The sequence below is a fragment of the Myripristis murdjan genome, chromosome 3 (assembly GCF_902150065.1).
Source record: "Myripristis murdjan chromosome 3, fMyrMur1.1, whole genome shotgun sequence".
Classification (NCBI taxonomy): Eukaryota; Metazoa; Chordata; class Actinopteri; order Holocentriformes; family Holocentridae; genus Myripristis; species Myripristis murdjan.
This window is the reverse complement of record NC_043982.1, coordinates 251,109-271,714: the sequence shown is the minus strand read 5'-3', so window position 1 is coordinate 271,714 and position 20,606 is coordinate 251,109. Positions and strand designations below refer to the sequence as shown.

At 43.9% G+C, this 20,606-nt stretch overlaps 1 protein-coding gene across 1 annotated transcript in view; it reads left to right on the top strand.

Moving 5' to 3' along the window:
- Nucleotides 1-20,606, top strand: part of slc9a5 (solute carrier family 9 member A5) — a 162,164-nt gene that overhangs the window by 124,124 nt on the left and 17,434 nt on the right. Inside the window, 2 exon segments of the mRNA XM_030048495.1 lie at nucleotides 9,333-9,403; nucleotides 10,115-10,241. Of these exon segments, the coding sequence (XP_029904355.1) occupies nucleotides 9,333-9,403; nucleotides 10,115-10,241 (198 nt within the window).

Sequence of the window (20,606 nt, the reverse complement as noted above, 5' to 3'; positions counted from 1 at the left end):
GAAATGTCAGAGCTTGGTATCTTTTGTGAAAAAACCACGGTCATGTTTTTGACATTAAGAATAAAATAAAATACATGTTTTGTATTACAACCATTAAATCTGTCTGTATTGCATATTCAAACCTTAATACTATTCCATAACAGACTGATGGATACTTTCGGGAATTCTGTAGTCAACTAAAATTAAAATTAAGACAAAAAGATTTCAGATGACTAAAATATGACTAAAACTAAATGGTGTGTTATTAAAAAGACTAAGACTAAATCAGAATTTGATGTCAAAATTAACAATGCTGTTATAGCTGCAAAGAGGGACTCACCTCCATATTAATGCTACTGGATTAGATTTCATAAAAGCTCCTGTAGGTGTAATGCATTGGTGGCCCAACACTTTTGTCCATATAGTGTAGATGGGTCTGGGTTATTGGGATGCGCTATTCTGTTGCAGCCAGAGGGGTGCTCTTGGGAGCCGCCAAATTTATGCCACACCTTTTTAACAAGAGGAGTGTCTTCTTTCCCTTGTGACTTTCTATGGACTGGCCAGCATAGAATATACACTCAGTGGCCACTTTATTAGTATCCAGTCCAATCCAATCCAATCCACTTTATTTATATAGCAACAATTGTAACAAACACAAGGTTTAGGTACAGCTGTGCAGTGATGCAGTTCAGTGCAACAGCTCTGCCTTAAATTTTACTGTTTTAAAAGTTTTTAAGAAAGTTTATAATGTTCCTGATACAACTTATACATAATGCACATACTTTTTAAAAATTGTAAGGCACATACACTACTCACAAAAAGTTAGGGATATTTGGCTTTCGGGTGAAATTTATGGAAAACGTAAAAAGTTCACGCTACAGTGATATTATATCATGAAAGTAGGGCATTTAAGTAGAAGCATACACTGGTGATTTCCTCATCTCAAACAATTTCTTGAAACAAAAGCCAACAACAGTGGTGGATATACCACAACAAAAAATGTCAGTGTCAGTAACTTGTCATGTGCCCTTGAGCATCAATTGCAGCTTGACAACGACGTCTCATGCTGTTCACAAGTCGACTTATTGTCTGCTGAGGCATGGCATCCCACTCTTCTTGAAGGGCGGCCCTCAGGACATTGAGATTCTGGGGTACAGAGCTCTGAGCCTCTACATGGCAACTCAGCTGATCCCATACGTTTTCTATAGGATGCAGGTCTGGAGAAAGTGCAGGCCACTCCATTTGAGGTACCCCAGTCTCCAGCAGCCATTCCCTAATGATACGACCTTGATGAGCTGGAGCATCAAACACCTGATGTGAATTTTGCCATTAAACTCCTTGTTAGAGAACAGCAACTTGTGCAAAAAGTACTGAAACATTGAACAGTTGGACATGTGCATTCAAAAGTTTACAGAAGGTCACATTAAGTTCACCTGTAATGGTTATAATGCATTTTAGGTTCATCCTGAAATTTCACCCGAAAGCCGAATATCCCTAACTTTTTGTGAGTAGTGTATATTTCTATTTTGTATTTCTATTTTCTCTTGAGAATTGAGCAACTGTAACTGACCCAGTTTCCCCTCAGGGATCAATAAAGTGTTTCTGATTCTGATTCTGATTCAGTTTTTGTTGACATTTTCGAGAATGTATAAATTTAATCATATGCTTATAATTGAGGTTGTAGTTCGCAGAGGTCTTGTACTAGACTACATTATATTTAGGTGTTTCCGTTTTTTTTTTTTTTTGTTTTGTTTTTTTTGCCATGCTTATTTATATACAAGAGGAGGACACCTTATTAGAAGCACTTCATAATTAAATGCAGTCCAGTACTAAACCACCACCAATTGCGAACTCAGAGTCAAACATATATAACATTGAATTAACACCTCTGTGACGGTCAGAAAACATGAACATTATATGCATCATAAACATTATGGCAGAACATTTGTATTGGATTTTATTAGATTGTGCTGGTGTACCTAATAAAGTGGCCACTGAGTGTATATTCCGCAGTTAACAGCTGAGGACAGTATCTTTTGGCCAGAGGTGCTTTCACTATTTTGCGCTGAGTTTGGGTCTGTTTAGTTGAGCTACGTCTGCTCTAGAGGAATTCTGTTAAAGTTAAAAATTTATATATAGTTATTAGGGGTGTTATGGTACATGTATTCGTATTGAAAATTTTCGATACAGGACGTTGGGTTCGGTACAGAGGTGTGCAGCACGGGTGAGTTACCACACGATTATAATAGATGACAGAACATAAGTTTCGTTTTCATTCATCTATATCCACCTGCAGCTACACATGCAAAACAGTAGAGGGCAGCAGTATGCCATGGAAGCATCTAGTCTCTCGAAGAAGCAAAATAAGCTACACTTGAAGCATGACCTGGAGCCTGAGCACTGATGTCATGCTACGGCTAATGCTACCGAAACCGGCACTAGGGAGAAACTAGAGCATGAAGACCGTCCCTTGTTGTTAAAATCTCGTGTTTGGGAACACTTCGGCTTTCTGGTCAAATATTGCAACGGACAAAGACAAGTGGATAAAACGAAGGCAGTGTGCCAACATTGCTCAGCTGAGACCGGGTGCATTCATGGCAACATGAGAAACATGCTATTTCATTTGAAACGGCGTCATCTGAGTGTGAATATCTCTGGTACAAGAAAAAAAAACACACACAAAAAAAAAAACACCCTAATGCAAACACAGCGGACTACGGCATTCAAGCAGCCTCTCCCTAGCAGTACAGATCGGGCCAAAGCTATAACAACTGCCATCGGAGTTTTTCTAAATATATATTTTATATATATTTTGTTTATTTGAGAATATTTTATTTATTGGAAAACTTATTTTATATATACTTTTGTTTATTTGAGAAAATGTTATCTATTGGAAAACTTATATATATTTTGTTTATAATGAAAATATTTATTGGAAAACTTGGCAGCAGTATTCTATTTTTTTTCTATATTTTATATAATGTTACAATAAAGTTCTTAACAAACATAAAATTGCTTATTTAAAGCAATTTTATGTTTTATTTTGTTCCCATACTGTATCGAAAATGTACCGAATCGAGACCTCAAAACCGAGGTACATACCGAACCGTGATTTTTGTGTATTGTTACACCCGTAGTAGTTATTCTTTTTTTTTTTTTTTTTAGTCACATTTAGCTGGTTTTGTTACCCATCTTAATTTTTTGGAAATACTTTAGGAGAATAATACTTTTATTTTTCCACCTTTACCTGCTCTGCCAGTTTTACACTTACCTTGGTCCTCCCATGAGGCTGATGTGATTGTTGTTGGGGTCTCACCAGGGGCGGCTGGCCCATAGTGGGCGACAGTGCATCGCCCTCCTAAAGCCAAACGAAAAAAAGAGAGAAAAAAAGAGTTTATTTTGCCGGTCTAGGTCTTAATATTATTGTCCAATCAGCAGCCCGAATATCGCTGTGACATCAGCAACCTGAATGTCACTTTCCAACCAGCAGCCCCGCCCCCTTGGGGCGATCTCGGTCAGATTGAAAATCGCCCCAGGCGCTCTCATAGACTTACATGGTGAGATTTTTTTTCACATTTTGGACCCTACAATTCATTTCTATGGGCCCAGGGAGGGCTTGCCCCAACGTGATTTCGTCATACGCACCGTTGCGTAAGCGGACGATACGTGCAGCGTCGGGCGGGAGACAGCAAGATGAACATGGCTAGGAACTGCAGCAACTTATTGTATTTGAGGCATTTAACGTATTGACCCGCATAAAAGACGACCCTGATTTTAAGACGACCCCTCTTTTTCAAGACCCTTTTTTATGGAAAAATACTTTTTATATGGACAAAATCTTGTTTGAATAAAAAAGCCACTGGTCGGCATCAGGCGGGCTGCGGCACCGGCCGGTGGGTACCGCGCCCACCCGGTCAGGTCTGCCGGATTAGACGGCTGAGCGGCCGGCTCGCCCGGCTCGCCTGATGCCGGCCGGTGCCGTGCCCACCCAGTCAGGTCTGCCAGATCTGACAGGTGAGTGGCGCACACATACTGCCATATATACCTTTCATTATAAATCAACTTTTGTTCATATGCAGCTGCAGCAGCACAACGGACAATGACACAGACAACGGACAATGACACAGACAACATGGTTGATTAGTGACTGCGCAGTGCGGCCATTCACCTGTAATCGCGTGTGTATTTGCTTAGACCCCCAATATTAGACGAGGGCGTTTTTTCAGGGCATTTTCAATGGAAAAAATGTCGTCTCATGTTCGGATGAATACGGTAACTTGATATAGCTGTACAAAAATACTACCGTGTGTACAATTCATGTCTGGTGTTGCCATCTAGTGGTTGAACAGGAAAACCACATTAAACAATGCAATGTAACACTGTAAAGTTAGCTATCTGACTTTTATTTATTATTATTTTACCCATTGAATGGGTCATCTTAGCCATCATTGCAATAGTTGCCCCCCCTGAGAAATTTGTCAGGAGCCGCCACTGGGTCTCACCAAGCCATCAAGCTTTTTTACATCTGGAGAAAATTGGCCAGGGCATCTCTGTAGCTCCACAATACTTAATTTATACTAATATACTGTCACATTTAACTTTCATCTAAAATTGCAGCTGCTGCGATTTGGATATGGCACTATCAATAATGCTGTTACGATCAGATTTTTATTAATTCTGTGGACTCAATCAAAATACATAAAACCAGACTTTGGAAACTTGAACCTTAAAGGCCCCATGGCCTGAAAAATGCAATTTTCGTTGTGTGATAGGGAAGGTCTTGGGGCCACATAAATACTGTCCCATGCATCTCACCTATGATAAATGGAGAAGTGCACACAGCCCTTTTTTTGAAACTGTTCCTGTATAACGAGCGGATTTACACTTCCTCAAATTCCTGACGTCAGTGTATTTTCTGACGTCAGTGACTCCGCCCACACCGCCTGTGTCCCTAGGCAACCAGCTACCAATCTAGTGAACTTAGCCAGTTAGCCTCAACTCCCCGGCCAACAAGCTACCAAGCTAGCAAACTTAGCCACTTAGCCTCAACTCCCCGGCCAACAGGCTACCAAGCTAGCGAACTTAGCCACTTAGCCTCAACTCCCTGGCCAACAAGCTACCAAGCTAGCGAACTTAGCCACTTAGCCTCAACTCCCCGGCCAACAAGCTACCAAGCTAGCGAACTTAGCCAGTACCCCTCTGCTACCAGGGCAACAAGTTTACAACATGTTTACAAAATATTTAACAAAAATAACTTACCATTCTGAAACATCCTGTAATAAATGGATTTGAGGAGGTTAGGTTTCTCCTGCCATCTGTGGTTCGGGATCGTACGGTCGTATAACATCACGCTCAGGGTCCTGGTTTCATGGGTCCCGCAGGGTTTTAGTCCAAATTTGCTCGTCTGTTGGGCTCATTTCAGCGGCAACTGTTTTATCAACCCGACACAATCAAATCAAATCAAGCTTTACTGTCATTAAGCTGCACATACAGCAGTAGTGCACACAAAATGAGATTGCGTTTCTCATTTGGGATCCCCGAGTGATGGTAAAGTCAGCAGTTTAAATGTCTAACAGCTTTCTGGAGGAAGCTGTTGCGCATTCTGGCGGTTTTGCTTTTCATGCTTCTGAACCGTTTGCCTGATGGCAGCAGTTCAAAGTATTTGTGGAGCGGGTGAGAGGGGTCTCTGACAATGTTCAGTGCTCTACTCCTACAGGGATGGGATGTTTCCATGGAGCCATGTCTCCGTAAAAGCAAGCACACAGCAGTCTCTCCAGTCTCTGCGGGTGTCTCTCAGCAAGCGTAGCTCGTCCAGCTTGCTGTCGAGGGAGCGAACATTAGAGAGCAAGAGCCACGGTACTGCTGGTCTGGAGGGGTTAGCCTTTAGCCTAGCATGGATCCCGGCTCTCTTCCCCCTCCTGGTGTCTGCCAGTGTAGACACAGGTAAAATCCCGTGCTGGCATAGTATGGCCACATCAAAGCAGATTGCCTCATTTCTTGCAGCATGCTTTACCCTGATGTTTAATAAAGTCTCTGGGATGTAGGTTATGCAACCTGAGCGTCTGGTTTAAGCAAAACATTTAAAACATTCACTCTCGCTGATCCCTTGAGGGGCCGCTGCATCCATGCGCACAGCCATCACAATAGCAATACAATGCCGGCTTCATCTGTGGTTCGGGATCGGAGTCAGACTCAAATATGTACGGTTGTATAACATCACGCTCGGCAGTAGCCATGACAATCTTACATAAGATGATAACTCACTTTCGACAAGTTTTTAAATAGTTACTGTATCTCGTTGGCTCTGTTTTTTCTCTCGCTCAATATGGCAGCGCGCTATTGTTTACATCCCAGAATGCATTGAGCAGTGACGTCGGTTGATTGGCCCGACCATGTCACTCAGAAAACAGTCAGCCAATCAGTGGAGAGGGGCTGATTCTCTCTTCTGATTGGCTAAACGAACCGTGCTGCCAGAGCTCCGGGATAAAGGCAAGAGAGAGGAGCTGTGAAATTATTTTTAGCAGACCACAGGTACTCACAACCAAAAATACATCATGCTAGGGATATCAGCAGTTAAAATAAAACCCTGGAAAAGGGGCCTTTAATGGCAAACATAAATTGGGCTTTATTTGATTGTGTATTTAGAATCAGAATCAGAAGTCTTTATTGTCATTATACCAAAAGCATAACGAAATTGTATGTGCTTCCAATTACAGAGCTGCCAACTCTCATGCATTGGCCGTGAGACTCACGCATTTGATTGGCTCCACACGCTCTCACGCCACACCTCCGATTTCTCACGCTGAAGTGCTCATCAAGAGCCTTTTTTTTCTTTCGACTAAAAACAGTTCTGTTTATCTGTGATCTATCTGTTGAGCCTGAGAAAAGCCACTTGTGATCGATAAGTTATGCCTACAGAGCAGAGGCAGCGGCGGCTGGGCCACTTTTACAAGAGGCCCAGCCAATCAGAAGAATCTTTTCAATCAATCAGGGACTTCCACTCACCCCACCGGCATGTTATCCAATGAAATGAATGAGTTAGAGGCTACTCACATTACAAAGTTTGTATCGCGCCCAAGCGTTCATGCACAAGCACATGCACGGTCATGCACGCAGCGCGAATGTAGATACGGTGTAAATCATGCAACTCTCCTCCTTCTTCCACAAAATCGCTTAATGCGCGCAGTGTGATCGCCGCATTGCGCAATCAATAATCAACCATGTTGTCTGTGTTGTTGTCAGTTGTGCTGCTGCAACCGCATATAAACAAAAGTCGGTTTATAATGAAAGTATGGCAGTCTGTGTGCGCGGCGCACCTGTCAGATGGTCTAACCCTAACCCTAACCCACCCGGTCAGGTCAGGTCTTCCGGATCTGACAGGTGCCGCTCCGGCTGTCAGTTGGACCTTTCTGAAGGAGGAAGTTACCTCCGAAACTTAAGGTAAATAAACATCCCTATGTCTGATTACAAGGTAGCCTACAAAAACATATTTTAGTTAAAAGGAAGACATAAGGAATGTATTTGAACTAGGCCTATATTGATTTATGATGACGTCGGGCCATGCGTGTGTCGTATTTAAACGTGATGACGTACATACCGGGGGCAATCCTGCTTGAGCACGTTGTAATGTGTAATGTGAGTGGATTCTCCTTAAGTCCACGATTATTTCCTTGGTCTTTTTTGTGTTTAAGACCAGGTTATTGTCACTGCACCATAATGACAGTTTTTCCACCTCATGCCTGTATGCAGATGCACTGTTACTGGTGATGAGCCCAACTACTGTCGTGTCGTCTGCGAACTTCACGATAGCGTTGCTTGGGTGGGTGGGGAAGCAGTCATGGGTGTACAGAGTGTAAAGTAGAGGGCTCAGCACACATCCTTGGGGGGAGCCGGTGTTGAGACTGAGTGCTGGAGAAAGGTGAGGCCCTACTTTGACTCTCTGTGGGCGGTTGCTAAGGAAGTCCTTAATCCAGACGCAGGTGGAGTGTGGGAGTCCGAGGTTGATTAATTTGTTTACCAGTATGTCAGGAATGATCGTATTGAATCCCGAGCTGAAGTCAAGGAAGAGAAGCCTGGCATAACTGTTCTTCTGTTCCAGGTGGGTCAGGGTTGTGTGGAGGGCTATGGCGATAGCATCCTCTGTTGATCTGTTTTTCCTGTATGGTGGGGAGTGAAGGTGGAAGTGCTTGGATGATGTGAGTTCTGACAAGTTTATCAAAGCACTTGTTAATGACTAAAGTGAGAGCCACTGGTCTGTAGTCATTTAAGCTGTTGATGGTAGTCTTTTTTGGGACAGGGATGATGGTTGATGGTTGTTTTTCCCTCTAGTGGCACAGTTCACATGCATATGGAATTTGAGAAACACTACTTTTAAGTTCATGTGATTTAAGTCCCCCGCTATTATGTGTACTGCCTCTGTATATTTGTTCATTTGAGTGGAAATGGTATTGTGTAGGAGGCTAAGGGCTGTGTTAGCATTAGTGTCGGGAGCTGTTTACACTGCCGTGATTAGAACAGCTGATGAAAACTCACGGGGAGGGAAGAAAGGTCTGCATTTGACCGACAGATATTCTAAGTCTGGAGAGCAGTGGCTGTCTACAGTCTTAGTGTTATTTGCCCATTTTTCGCTAGTGTAAACGCAGAGACCCCCACCTTGTTGTTTCTGTGAGTTTCTGTTTCTGTCATGGCGATGTAGAATGTGGCCTGTTAGCTCCACAGCCTCGTCCGGTACGCCAGAGTGTAGCCAGGACTCCGAGACGATCAGAGCGCAGCAGTCACCGATGAGTTTGTTGTCTTCCAGTTGTAGCCTCGGCTCGTCCATTTTGTGCACAGTTGACCTGGTGTTGGTAAGGAAAAGGCTGGGGAGCAGAGGTTTGTGTGGCGCTTTCCTTAGCCTCACCCATGCGCCAGCTCTGCAGCCTTGTTTCTGCTTTCTGTTGTGACGCCGCCTCCTCCTCTTGTTCTCCGGCAGTACAAGCCATGGACAGCCTGGTGCTCTGGCTATATCCGCCGGTATATTGTGAGAGTGAAGAAATTGTAACTGTTCCCTCGCTCTGTAATCCCAGTAGCAGAAAGTCTTGTTGGCTGTAGGTTAAATTTGCCTGGGAGGTCATATTTGAAAAAAGAAGGAAAACGGACAAAAACGCACAAACAGACAAAAAAAACACTGGGTGGAAGAGCTCCAAGCCACTGCATCTGTATGTGCCGCCATCTTGTTCTAGTAAATTATTTGCTTATTGATTATTTGCTTATTATATTAAATTATTTGCTTAGTGAAAATGTTGATATATCTAATAAATTATTTTAGTGTGTTAGCTAGGAATCTTGATGCATGTTTTATCAATCATCCCTAGGCATTCGACCACATCCTTACAGCAGTAGAGGACATTGCAGGGCTGCAAGGATACCACCACTGGAGAGACAAGTGAGCCATGCTAACATGTCCATGACCATCATACTTACATTATACCAACAAAACACTAACGCCATCCCAACATCATAGTAATGTGACACTACCATCATAATGACATCACATTAATATCATACAAACATTATACTAACACCATACCAACTTATATTAACAGTGTCCATGCTTGTGTTTATCAGTAGAATCAAAATATATAGTATAGAGGACAGTGAAACAATAAAAATAGTAATAACAATAATGGACAATAATAAACCAGGTAATTTGATGGCCCAGAATGGCAGCAGGAGTGTTGTTGTTGTTGTTGTTATTGTTGTTGTTGTGTAATTTCATTACATAAAATGCTGACACATGGAGTCAATAAACAAAATGTCCTCTTAGTTGTCCTTACTTACTATTCTTTATTCGTGAGGAGCAGGAGTGTGGGATGGGATGGAGTGAAGGTGAATGTAGCTTTCACTGGAGGGCTGCTTTGTCAGAGACACTTCTGGATTTCACCATACCACAACACCAGAATTTAATTCAGCCTCAGTTTGTGGAGATATGACCCTTTTCTAACTGAAATATATCTCTCTTTACCGACAAAGAATCAGAGCAATTTGACACAACAACTCTCTTTCAAACATGTGACTCTTGAAAAACATTGCTCTTTCCTCTATTTTCCTCTGTTTTCCCCCCTCTTCCTCCTCTCACCATTGATCTCATCCTCAGATGGGAGCAGTTTGATAAGAACTACCTAAGTAAGCTGCTGCTGAGGAAATCTGTCTACCGGAAGAGTGAACTGTGGGAGGCCTACCAGAAGATCAATATCAGAGATGCCATCAGCGTCATAGACCAGGTAGGAATAAGGAGGAGGGAGGTACAAGAATGAACAAAAGGGACAAGGAAAAGAAGAGAAAGATGACTGGGCAACCAGAAGTCCAACTCGAGGAGACTGTGTTGTACCAATTATAAGAAGTGCCTTTTCCCGCCCTGTATTTTCAGTTAAGGCACCACAGGAATGGAATTCAGTAACAGTACATATTAGAGAACTTTGTACTTACGATTCCTTTTCAGGACAGCTTCAAATATAGCTTTTGAATAATCAGCTGTGTGTACATTAGTGTTGCGACTGTTGCTTCTGCTGGCATCGTAACAACTGCCTTGTCCTGCTTGCTTGTCTCTAGCATATGCTACTATCTTGTTCAGTGCATGTTGCTGTCGATTCTGTATATGGTCTATGGTGTGCTACTGCATGTGTCATATACACTACTCACAAAAAGTTAGGGATATTTGGCTTTCAGGTGAAATTTATGGAAAATGTAAAATGTTGACGCTACAGTGATATATCATGAAAGAAGGGCATTTAAGTAGAAGCATACACTGGTGATTTCCTCATCTCAAACAGTTTCTTGAAACAAAAGCCAACAACAGTGGTGGATATACCACAACAAAAAATGTCAGTGTCAATAACTTGTCATGTGCCCTTGAGCATCAATTACAGCTTGACAACGACGTCTCATGCTGTTCGCAAGTCGAGTTATTGTCTGCTGAGGCATGGCATCCCACTCTTCTTGAAGGGCGGCCCTCAGGACATTGAGGTTCTGGGGTACAGAGCTCCGAGCCTCTACACGGTGACTCAGCTGATCCCATAGGTTTTCTATGGGATTCAGGTCTGAGAAAGTGCAGGCCACTCCATTTGAGGTACCCCAGTCTCCAGCAGCCATTCCCTAATGATACGACCTCGATGAGCTGGAGCATCAAACACCTGATGTGAATTTTGCTGTTAAACTCCTTGTTAGAGAACAGCAATTTGTGCAAAAGGTACTGAAACACTGAACAGTAGGACATGTGCATTCAAAAGTTTACAGAAGGTCACATTAAGTTCACCTGTAAAGGTTATAATGCATTTTAGGTTCATCCTGAAATTTCACCCGAAAGCCGAATATCCCTAACTTTTTGTGAGTAGTTTATATGCTTTTACTATAGATGTGTTTGTTCTGCTGTAGTCTGTTATTGTGTGTGCTCTGTTATAGTATCTTATGTTTGCTTTACTTAAATGTACATTGTTTTGTCTTCATTCCATTTTCTGCTGATGGGGCCTTTTATGTGTTATTGTATCTCTTAACTTACTTAAGTAGTTTTAATCTCTGTGACAAATGCATTTTAATTTTTCTAATTTTAGGTTGTCTTTTAAAATTCTGGCCAGAGGATGAAAACTAGCCTCTCTGGCTAACCATGACTCACTTACAATTTAGACTATGGGTTTTGGGTGTCAAATGGATTCTAAACATTCCATTTGAGATAAACTAACTCTGGTGATGGTAAGTAAATCCTTTTGCTGTCTAAAGTTTAGATGACTATAAATTTAAACACATCAATTTTATCTCTTAGTTATTGCCTAAAATGAACAACTGACCAACATAAAAATTGGTGTTGCTAGCTAGCATCCATCTTAAGTTAGCTAATGTTAATGTTCACTCTAGCCGTCTAGCTACATCAACCATTGTAAATACTCTCTGTGTTGCTGATCAACTTTAATTGTGTTGTAAATTGTGTCATTTTATAGTGGGCTCACTATAAATCATCCACGATCTCAGAATAAGATAATAGCTGCTGATAGCCTTTGTGAGTGACTTTTGAGAGTTTTGCGTCCCAGTCCCAGGACCACCACAGATGAAGCACCTCAAACCATGGCAAGTTGTGGTATCCTCTTCCATACTGTCCTAAAAGACAAGACAGCTCGGTGAACAATTTCTCTTTTTGACAACACAAACATATCATACAGAATAGGTCCATATAGCCGCATTAATAGATTATGTGTAACCATCAACAACAACAACAACAACAATAATAATAATAGATGGCATTTATATAGTGCATTTCAGGTTACCCAAAGTCACTTTACAGAAAAAAAAAGAAAACAACTTTAGTAGGATAAAACTAGTTAAGGAATGAAAAACAAAAAAGAACAAAACAAAGCACCAAGCAGTAAAAGGGAGTTAAAAAGTAATTAAGTAGGGAAAGCATGTCAAAAAAGGTGGGTTTTGAGGGCTGTTTTGAACGATGACAGAGTGGGGGCAGTGTTGATGTGAGCTGGGAGTAGGGTTGCAAAATTCCAGGAATTCCCATGCAAAGTTGAAAACTTTGCATGGGAATTAATGGAAATATGGGAATTAAGAAGAATAATCTTGAAATTTGCAGAACTGCATGTTAGCCTATAAGCATGAACTTAATGTAGTTGAAGAAAAACCATCTTGCAGCATAATCCTGATTAAAACAACCAGATTTAATGCAAATTCAGTTGAATTCCTGCCCCGCACTGTGCGTTCCTCAAACCCATGCACAAATCATTTCTAGAATCCTGCACACTGCAGCAGGACGACTGAGGCCACACGACTCGGCCTCCATTTTAGCCCACAGACAACATCCAGTCGAGAAGGTTTTGCTGATATGACTAGGGTAAATATATTTTTTTATTTTATTTATTTATCCTTTATTTAACCAGATAAAACTCACTGAGATAAAATGCAATCTCTTTTTCAAGAGTTACCTGGCCAAGAGGGCAGCATATTAAACACATGACCAAACAAGTTCCATGACATGGGAAAACAAAACAAACAAACAAAAAAAAAAAAACAATTACAAGGCTTCGATGTAGTAGGCAGCAAATGAGTTCAAGGACAGGAGCATTTCCCACAAAATTCACGCTCCAGATCCTGAAGGGTGTCCTTAAAGGCACTGAAAGAAACTAAATCTGAACTATGATATTAAAGTTTAACTGGAAAAAATAAGTCAAAAAGTGTTTACACAGTAGCTATTTAAGAGGCTGTCTATCATGGTGGTAGCTAGCTCAACTGTGATGCTGGTTCTTCTCCTAGCCAGTTTTCATACAAATACAGTTATCATACAAGAATGTAGGTTATAGTTTGATTTAGCATGCTGACTGGGGAGTGTTCATCTATTCATTGAGCCTATTTCCGTTAATTTATCCACCATCAATCTTGAAGAACTGAGAAAAAATCTACTCAAAATAAGTCATAGTCAAAAATGTCATTAGTTTGCCCGCATGTCTGCTTATAACAAAACAAATTTCCAAAATTCCCCAGCTGAACTTCACATGGAAAGTTTCTGGAATGCTTCTGGAAATTTACCAGAAACCTTCTGTCCCTTTGCAACCCTAGCTGGGAGTGATTTCCAAAGGGGCAGCAACTGAGAAAGCCCTGTCACCCCAGGTTTTGCAGTAAGTCTTGGGGATGACCAGAAGGTTGGCATCGGCAGACCAGAGGGAACGAATTGGGGCATAGTGGTTAAGGAGGTCAGAGAGGTAGCTAGAAGCTTGATTGTTGAGGGCCTTGTAGGTGGTAAGTAGTATTTTGAAATCAATTCTGTATTTAACTGGGAGCCAGTGAAGGTCACAAAGAACTGGTGTGATGTGATCTCTGGATCGGGTCCTGGTGAGTAGACAGGCAGCAGAGTTTTGAACGTACTGTAGTTTCCTGAGAACTTTGTTGGTGACACTGTATAGGAGGCTACTGCAGTAGTCGAGTCTGGATGTGATGAAAACATGAATGAGTGTCTCTGCAGCAGTATGGGACAGGTTGGGACACAGGCAGGCAATGTTGTGGAGATGGAAGAAGGAGCTTTTGGTAACCTGGTTGACATGGGACTGGTAGGACAGGGTCGGGTTGAGGATGATGCCAAGGTTTCGAACATGGGTGGAGGGGATGACAATGGAACCATCAATATTAAAAGTGAAGTCCTGAGTGGAGCAGGTGAGGGAGGGTGGGCCTATGATGAGGATTTCAGATTTATTGCAGTTAAGTTAGCGAAATTTGATTTGCATCCAGTTTTTGACATCGGTCAGACAGGTGGTGAGGGTGGAATGGGTGGAAGCAGTAATGGTCTTGGCGGGGAGATAGAGCTAGGTGTCATCAGCGTAGCAGTGAAACCGGAGGCCATGGCGCCAAAGTATCTGTCCAAGGGGGAGCATGTATAAGATGAAGAGGAGTGGGCCAAGCACAGAGCCCTGAGAGACAGGTTACACATTATTGGCAGTTGTTGATGCGGATGAATTGATGTCTGTCAGAGAGATATGATTTGAACCAGGAGATCGCAGTGTCTGTGATGTCGAGGGTGAATTTGAGATGATAAATGAGTACTGAATGGTTAATGGTGTCAAAAGCAGCACTGAGGTCGAGGATGATGAGGATGTTGAGTGAGCCAGTATCAGAGGAGAGCAGGAGGTTATTTGTGACTTTGAACAGGGCAGTTTCTGTACTGTGTTTGGAGAGAAAACTAGACTGAAATTGTTCAGAGAGGTTGTTTGTTTCCAGGTATGAAGTGATTTGAATAGCAACAACACGTTTAAGGATTTTTGACAGAAATGGAAGGTTGGGAATGGACCAGTAATTGTTGGGGGAACCAGGGTTGAGGCCAGGTTTTTAAAGGATGGGTGTGATGGCAGCAAGCTTTAGTGGAGAGGGTACATGTCCAGAGGAAAGGGAGGAGTTGACAATTTTTGTGATGAGACGGGAAAGAGTGGGGAGGCAGTCCTTGAGGAGAGTGGTGGGGACGGGGTCCAGGGACCAGGTAGAGGACTTCACGCCTACAACTGCAGGGGAGATGTCAGATGGGGTGATGTCCGTAAATGAGGGGAAGGAGTGGGTATTGAATATAGGGGGTCAGGATCAGGTCCAGAGGGGAGGGGGGAGAGGCCAGTTGGTTGTGAATACTGTCAATTTTGTGATGGAAAAATGATAGAAAATTGTTGCATTTTTCGACAGTGAAAGAGTGTGAAATGGTGTCCATGGGTTTGAGGAACAATAATCTCACTTTGAATTATATATAGTGAGCCCACTATAAAATGACACAATTTACAACACAATTAAAGTTGATCAACAACACAGAGACTATTTACAGTGGTTGATGTAGCTAGGCGGCTAGAGTGAACATTAACATTAGCTAACTTAAGATGGATGCTAGCTAGCAACACCAATTTTTATGTTGGTCAGTTGTTCATTTTAGGCAATAACTAAGAGATAAAATTGATGTGTGTTTAAATTTACAGTCATCTAAACTTTAGACAGCAAAAGGATTTACTTACCATCACCAGAGTTAGTTTATCTCAAATGGAATATTTAGAATCCATTTGACACCCAAAACCCATAGTCTAAATATGACAGATCAGTATTTCATGGTTAAGGAGTCATTTTTACTCAAAACTAATGGTTGGAATAGATTCAGCACCCCTAAAAACCCCTAGTTAGACATCTCAAAAGCTAATAATAGTAAAAAAAAATATTTTCACTATTTTCGCCCAGGCCCTCTGGGCATTCCATAGCTTTGATTGGCTCTCCAGATGTTTCCCCGAGGATTTGCCCATGGATAAATTGGGAGGTGTTAGTAGACACCCATAGGAACACATGGTAAAAAAAGCTATTGGTAAGAAATTTTTTTTGCAGATTGGCCAAAAAAATGCCTGACTTTCCCTAGGTAGGTATTGTCCCAGAAAAATAAACCAATAAATAAAATAAATAAGGAAAGTGGTTGTTGAGAAGTGAGGGACATCAGAGTCAGAAGTCGAAAGAGACTCCAACTCACAGGGATGATGAAAATCTTCAGACCTCTAATGTGTTTGTCAGACAGCCCTAGCCCAATATTTAAACTGAATGACCACTCCATTATTCATTATGAAATTGCCCCCATGTTATCCGATTATCAGCTGACATGGTACCTGCTGTAGTTTACAGTGCAGTTGCATTCTAACTTTAGCCACCTACAAAAATGTCAGTCAGTGTGTGTCATGAGCGTGGCACACGGAAAACAGGACTCAATTGCTCAACACAATCCGGTTGAATTTCAAAAGGCAGGTTTATTACCAGGCGGAGGTCGTACACAGGTGGGCAATCCAAAACAGGCAGAGGTGTCCAAAACGAGAAGCAAAAGCAAGGTCGAAAAAACAGGCAAGGTTCATACACAAAAAGATTATGACTATGGCTATGGCTAAGAGATAACGCTGGAACGTGAGCAGAAGCTACAACGAACTGGCGACGAGACAAGACACAAAGGGAGAATATAAGCAGTACTAATGGGGAGTGATTAGACACAGGTGCGGGAGACACAATTAGGGAACAGATGAACACAGACGAGGAGGGGGCGGGGCAGACAGGAACCTGGAACAGAGACAGGGGTGAGTGATCACAAAATAAAACAGGAAATACAAGACATGAAACATGGAGGAGAAAATAAAATGCTAAACAGACCGTGAAACCCCCCCCTCAAGGGCCGGTCCCTGAAGGCCCAGGCGCATCAGGGTGGGCAGCATGAAAGTGAGGGAGGGGTCCATGACGAACCTCGACAGTACCCAGGAGTGCTCCTCAGGCCCATAGCCCTCCCAGTCCACCAGGTACTGGATCCCCTGGCCCCGACGGCGAGCAGACAGGAGCCTCCGGACGGAGAACACTGGACCGCCATCCACGAACCGGGCGGGTGGAGGGGGCTTGGCCGGAGGGACAAGTGGACTGGTTTTGACTGGCTTGATGTGGCTGACGTGAAACGTGGGGTGGACCCGCATTGACCTTGGGAGCTTGAGTCGGACAGTGACAGTGTTGATGATCTTAGCAATGGGGAACGGACCGACGAACCTGGGAGCGAGTTTCTTGGCCTCCACCCGGAGTGGCAGATTCCTGGTGGACAACCACACTCTCTGTCCGTTCCTGTACTGTGGAGCGGGTGTCCTCTTACGATCCGCGGCTGCCTTGTAGAGGTTGGACTGTCGCAGGAGGTTCCGGCGGGCTCGGTCCCAGGTTCTCCTGCAGCGTCTCACCAAGGCCAATGCAGAGGGAACTGAGGGTTGATGACCATGAACAATATGGAATGGAGACAAACCAGTGGAGGCAGAGGGAGAGTGTTGTGGGCAAACTCGACCCAAAGCAGTTTCTGAGACCAGGTGTCAGGGTTCTGGGAGGCGGAGATGCGGAGACCAGTCTCCAACTCCTGGTTGAGGCATTCTGACTGAACCCAGAGGAAAGGCTGACGGTGGCACCAATCAGGCTGCAGAACTCCTTCCAGAACTGCGAGATGAACTGAGGGCCTCTGTCAGAAACAACATCCTTAGGGAAACCATGAATCCAAAAAATGTTAGTCATCATGACCTCAGCCGTTTCCTTGGCTGAGGGAAGCTTGGGCAAAGCAATAAAGTGCACCATCTTAGACAGTCTGTCCACAACAGTCAGAACCACAGTGTTACCATTAGAGGGGGGAAGTCCAGTAACAAAGTCCATGGAGATGTGGGACCAGGGGCGCTGAGGGATGGGCAAGGGCCTGAGTTCTCCTGAGGGCTTTTGATGAGAGACTTTATGACAAGCACACACAGAGCAAGCATTGACATAATCGGTTACATCCTGAGCCATTTTAGGCCACCAAAACCGCTGTTGCACTGCAAATAAAGTCTTTTTTATGCCAGGGTGACAAACAGTCTTATTAGTATGGGCCCAATGAATAACATCCCCCCTGAGAGCCTGAACCACAAAAAGTTTATCATCAGGGCATTCGGGGGGAATAGCTACCCCTTCGGCAGCGGCTTTAACCTTGCTCTCCACGTCCCATGAAAGCATAGCAACAAAACAAGTCTTAGGCAAAATGGTTTTGGGTTCAGAATCCAAATTGTCATGAGCAAACATACGAGACAGAGCATCAGGTTTGACATTCTTTGAACCAGGTCGGTAGGAGAGCGTGAAGTTAAAGCGGCTAAAGAAGATAGCCCATCTAGCCTGCCTTGCATTTAGCCTCTTAGCAGATTTTAAATATTCAAGGTTTTTGTGATCTGTCCAAACCTGAAACGCCTGGGAAGCTCCCTCCAGCCAATGCCTCCACTCCTCCAGGGCCACCTTTACAGCCAGCAGCTCACGGTCACCAATGTCATAATTTTGCTCCGCTGAGGAGAGTTTTTTGGACAAATATGCACAGGGGTGCAGCTTACCATCCTTAGGTTTAATTTGTGAGAGGATCGCACCGACACCAATGTCAGAAGCGTCTACCTCGACCACAAACTGCTGGCTGGGGTCCGGGAGGGCGAGAACAGGGGCGGAGGTGAAGCTCTTCTTTAGACCCCGAAATGCAACATCACACTCGGGGCTCCAGACAAATGGTCTGTGGGGAGAGGTAAGTTCATGCAAAGGTGAGGCTATAGAGCTGTAGTTGCGAATGAACTTTCTGTAAAAGTTGGCAAAACCTAGAAACCTTTGGACTTCCTTGCGGGAAGTGGGAGTGGCCCAATCTGCCACTGCAGAGACCTTTTCAGGGTCCATCCTGATCTCCCCCTCAGCAAGCACAAACCCAAGGAATGAGACCGAGGGTTTGTGAAACTCGCATTTCTCCGCTTTCACAAACAGCTGGTTTTGGAGCAGCCGCTGCAACACTGAGCGGACGTGGCGGGTGTGAGTCTCCTCATCCGGGGAAAAGATCAGGATGTCATCAAGATACACAAACACAAAAACATTAAGCATGTCACGGAACACATCATTAACTAGGTTCTGAAACACAGCAGGAGCATTGGTAAGTCCGAAAGGCATGACCAGATATTCATAATGTCCAGTGGGTGTGTTAAAGGCTGTCTTCCACTCATCCACCTCGCTGATTCTAACCAAGTGGTAAGCATTACGGAGATCGAGCTTAGTGAAGATTGTGGCCCCCTCTACCAACTCAAATGCTGTTGAGATGAGAGGGAGAGGGTACCTGTTTTTGACAGTGATGTCATTGAGGCCACAATAATCAATGCGGGGTCTGAGGGTCTTATCCTTCTTGTCCACAAAGAAGAACCCTGCCCCAGCTGGAGAGGAAGAGGGACGGATGATTCCAGCGGCGAGCGAATCCCTCACATAGTCCTCCATGGCTTTGTGTTCAGGAGCTGAGAGAGAGTATAACCTACCCCTAGGTGGGGTGCAACCAGGCAACAAGTCAATAGCACAATCATACGACTGATGAGGTGGCAGGGAAGTGGCTTTAGCCTTGCTAAAAACCTCAGTTAAGTCATGATAGCATGGTGGCACGTTAATCAGATCTGGGTTAGAGGAGTCTAAGACAGGAACCAATTCCCTAGGCTTGGGGAGACAGGTGTCAGCACAGTTAGGTCCCCAGGAGGTGATACTCCCATTAACCCAGTCAAAATCAGGATTGTGAGTCATGAGCCAAGGATGCCCTAAAATCACCTGATGAGCCACAGAGTCAAATACATGAAAACTCTCTGTGTGTGAGTCAGGGAAGGTTAGCTTAGCTGATTGTGCACGGTGGGTAATCTTGCCCAGGGGAGTTCCATCTACAGCCTTAACCTCAAGGGGGTGTTGGAGAGCGAACTTTTTCAGCCCTAGTCTCCTAACAAGGGAAGATTTCATAAGGTTAGCATCAGCCCCAGAGTCGACAAACACAGAGACCAAAAGTGAATCAGAGTCAGAAGAAATCTTAACTTGAGGTTGGCATTGGGCAGGTTTACCAATAACAAAACTTCGACTCACCACTAGCGGCCTCTTACTCAGCGCACCGGCACCCTTGACATGACATGCACTCACTAAGTGTCCCAATTGTCCGCAGTAATAACATCTGCCATCCCTCTGGCGGCGGAGACGTTCCTCAGCAGAGAGATGGGTGCGACCCAGCTGCATGGGTTCCTCCGCAGGGAGTTTAACGGGAGCCAGGCTGTCAGCAGATGGGCGGACGTGACTTGGTCGATCCGCCGAGTCACTCCTCCATTTCCGGTGAGGTGATGAGCGAGTCCGGAAACGTCCTCATTCCAGGTGCCGTTCGGAGAGTTTCTTATCAATCCTGATGGCCAAGGCGATGAGTGCATCCAAATCATCTGGGAGTTCGATGGGAATCAGTTGGTCTTTCACAGATTCAGAAAGTCCTTGAAAAAATGCATCAATCAAGGCTGCTCGATTCCATACGCTCTCAGAGGCGAGAGTGTGGAAATCAATAGCATAGTCTTAAACCTTACGCTTACCTTGCCTCAATTTAAGCAAGGACCTGGCGGCTTCTCGGCCATGCGAGGTGTGCTGGAAGACCTGCTCGAGGGCTCGAGTGAATCCATCGAGGGTGGAACAGGTTGTCGACCCGCGGCTCCACTCAGCGGTGGCCCACGCCTCAGCTCGACCCGTGAGGTGGGAGATGATGAACGCCACCTTGGTCCGGTCTGTGGGGAAAGCCGAGGCTTGCAATTCAAAATGTA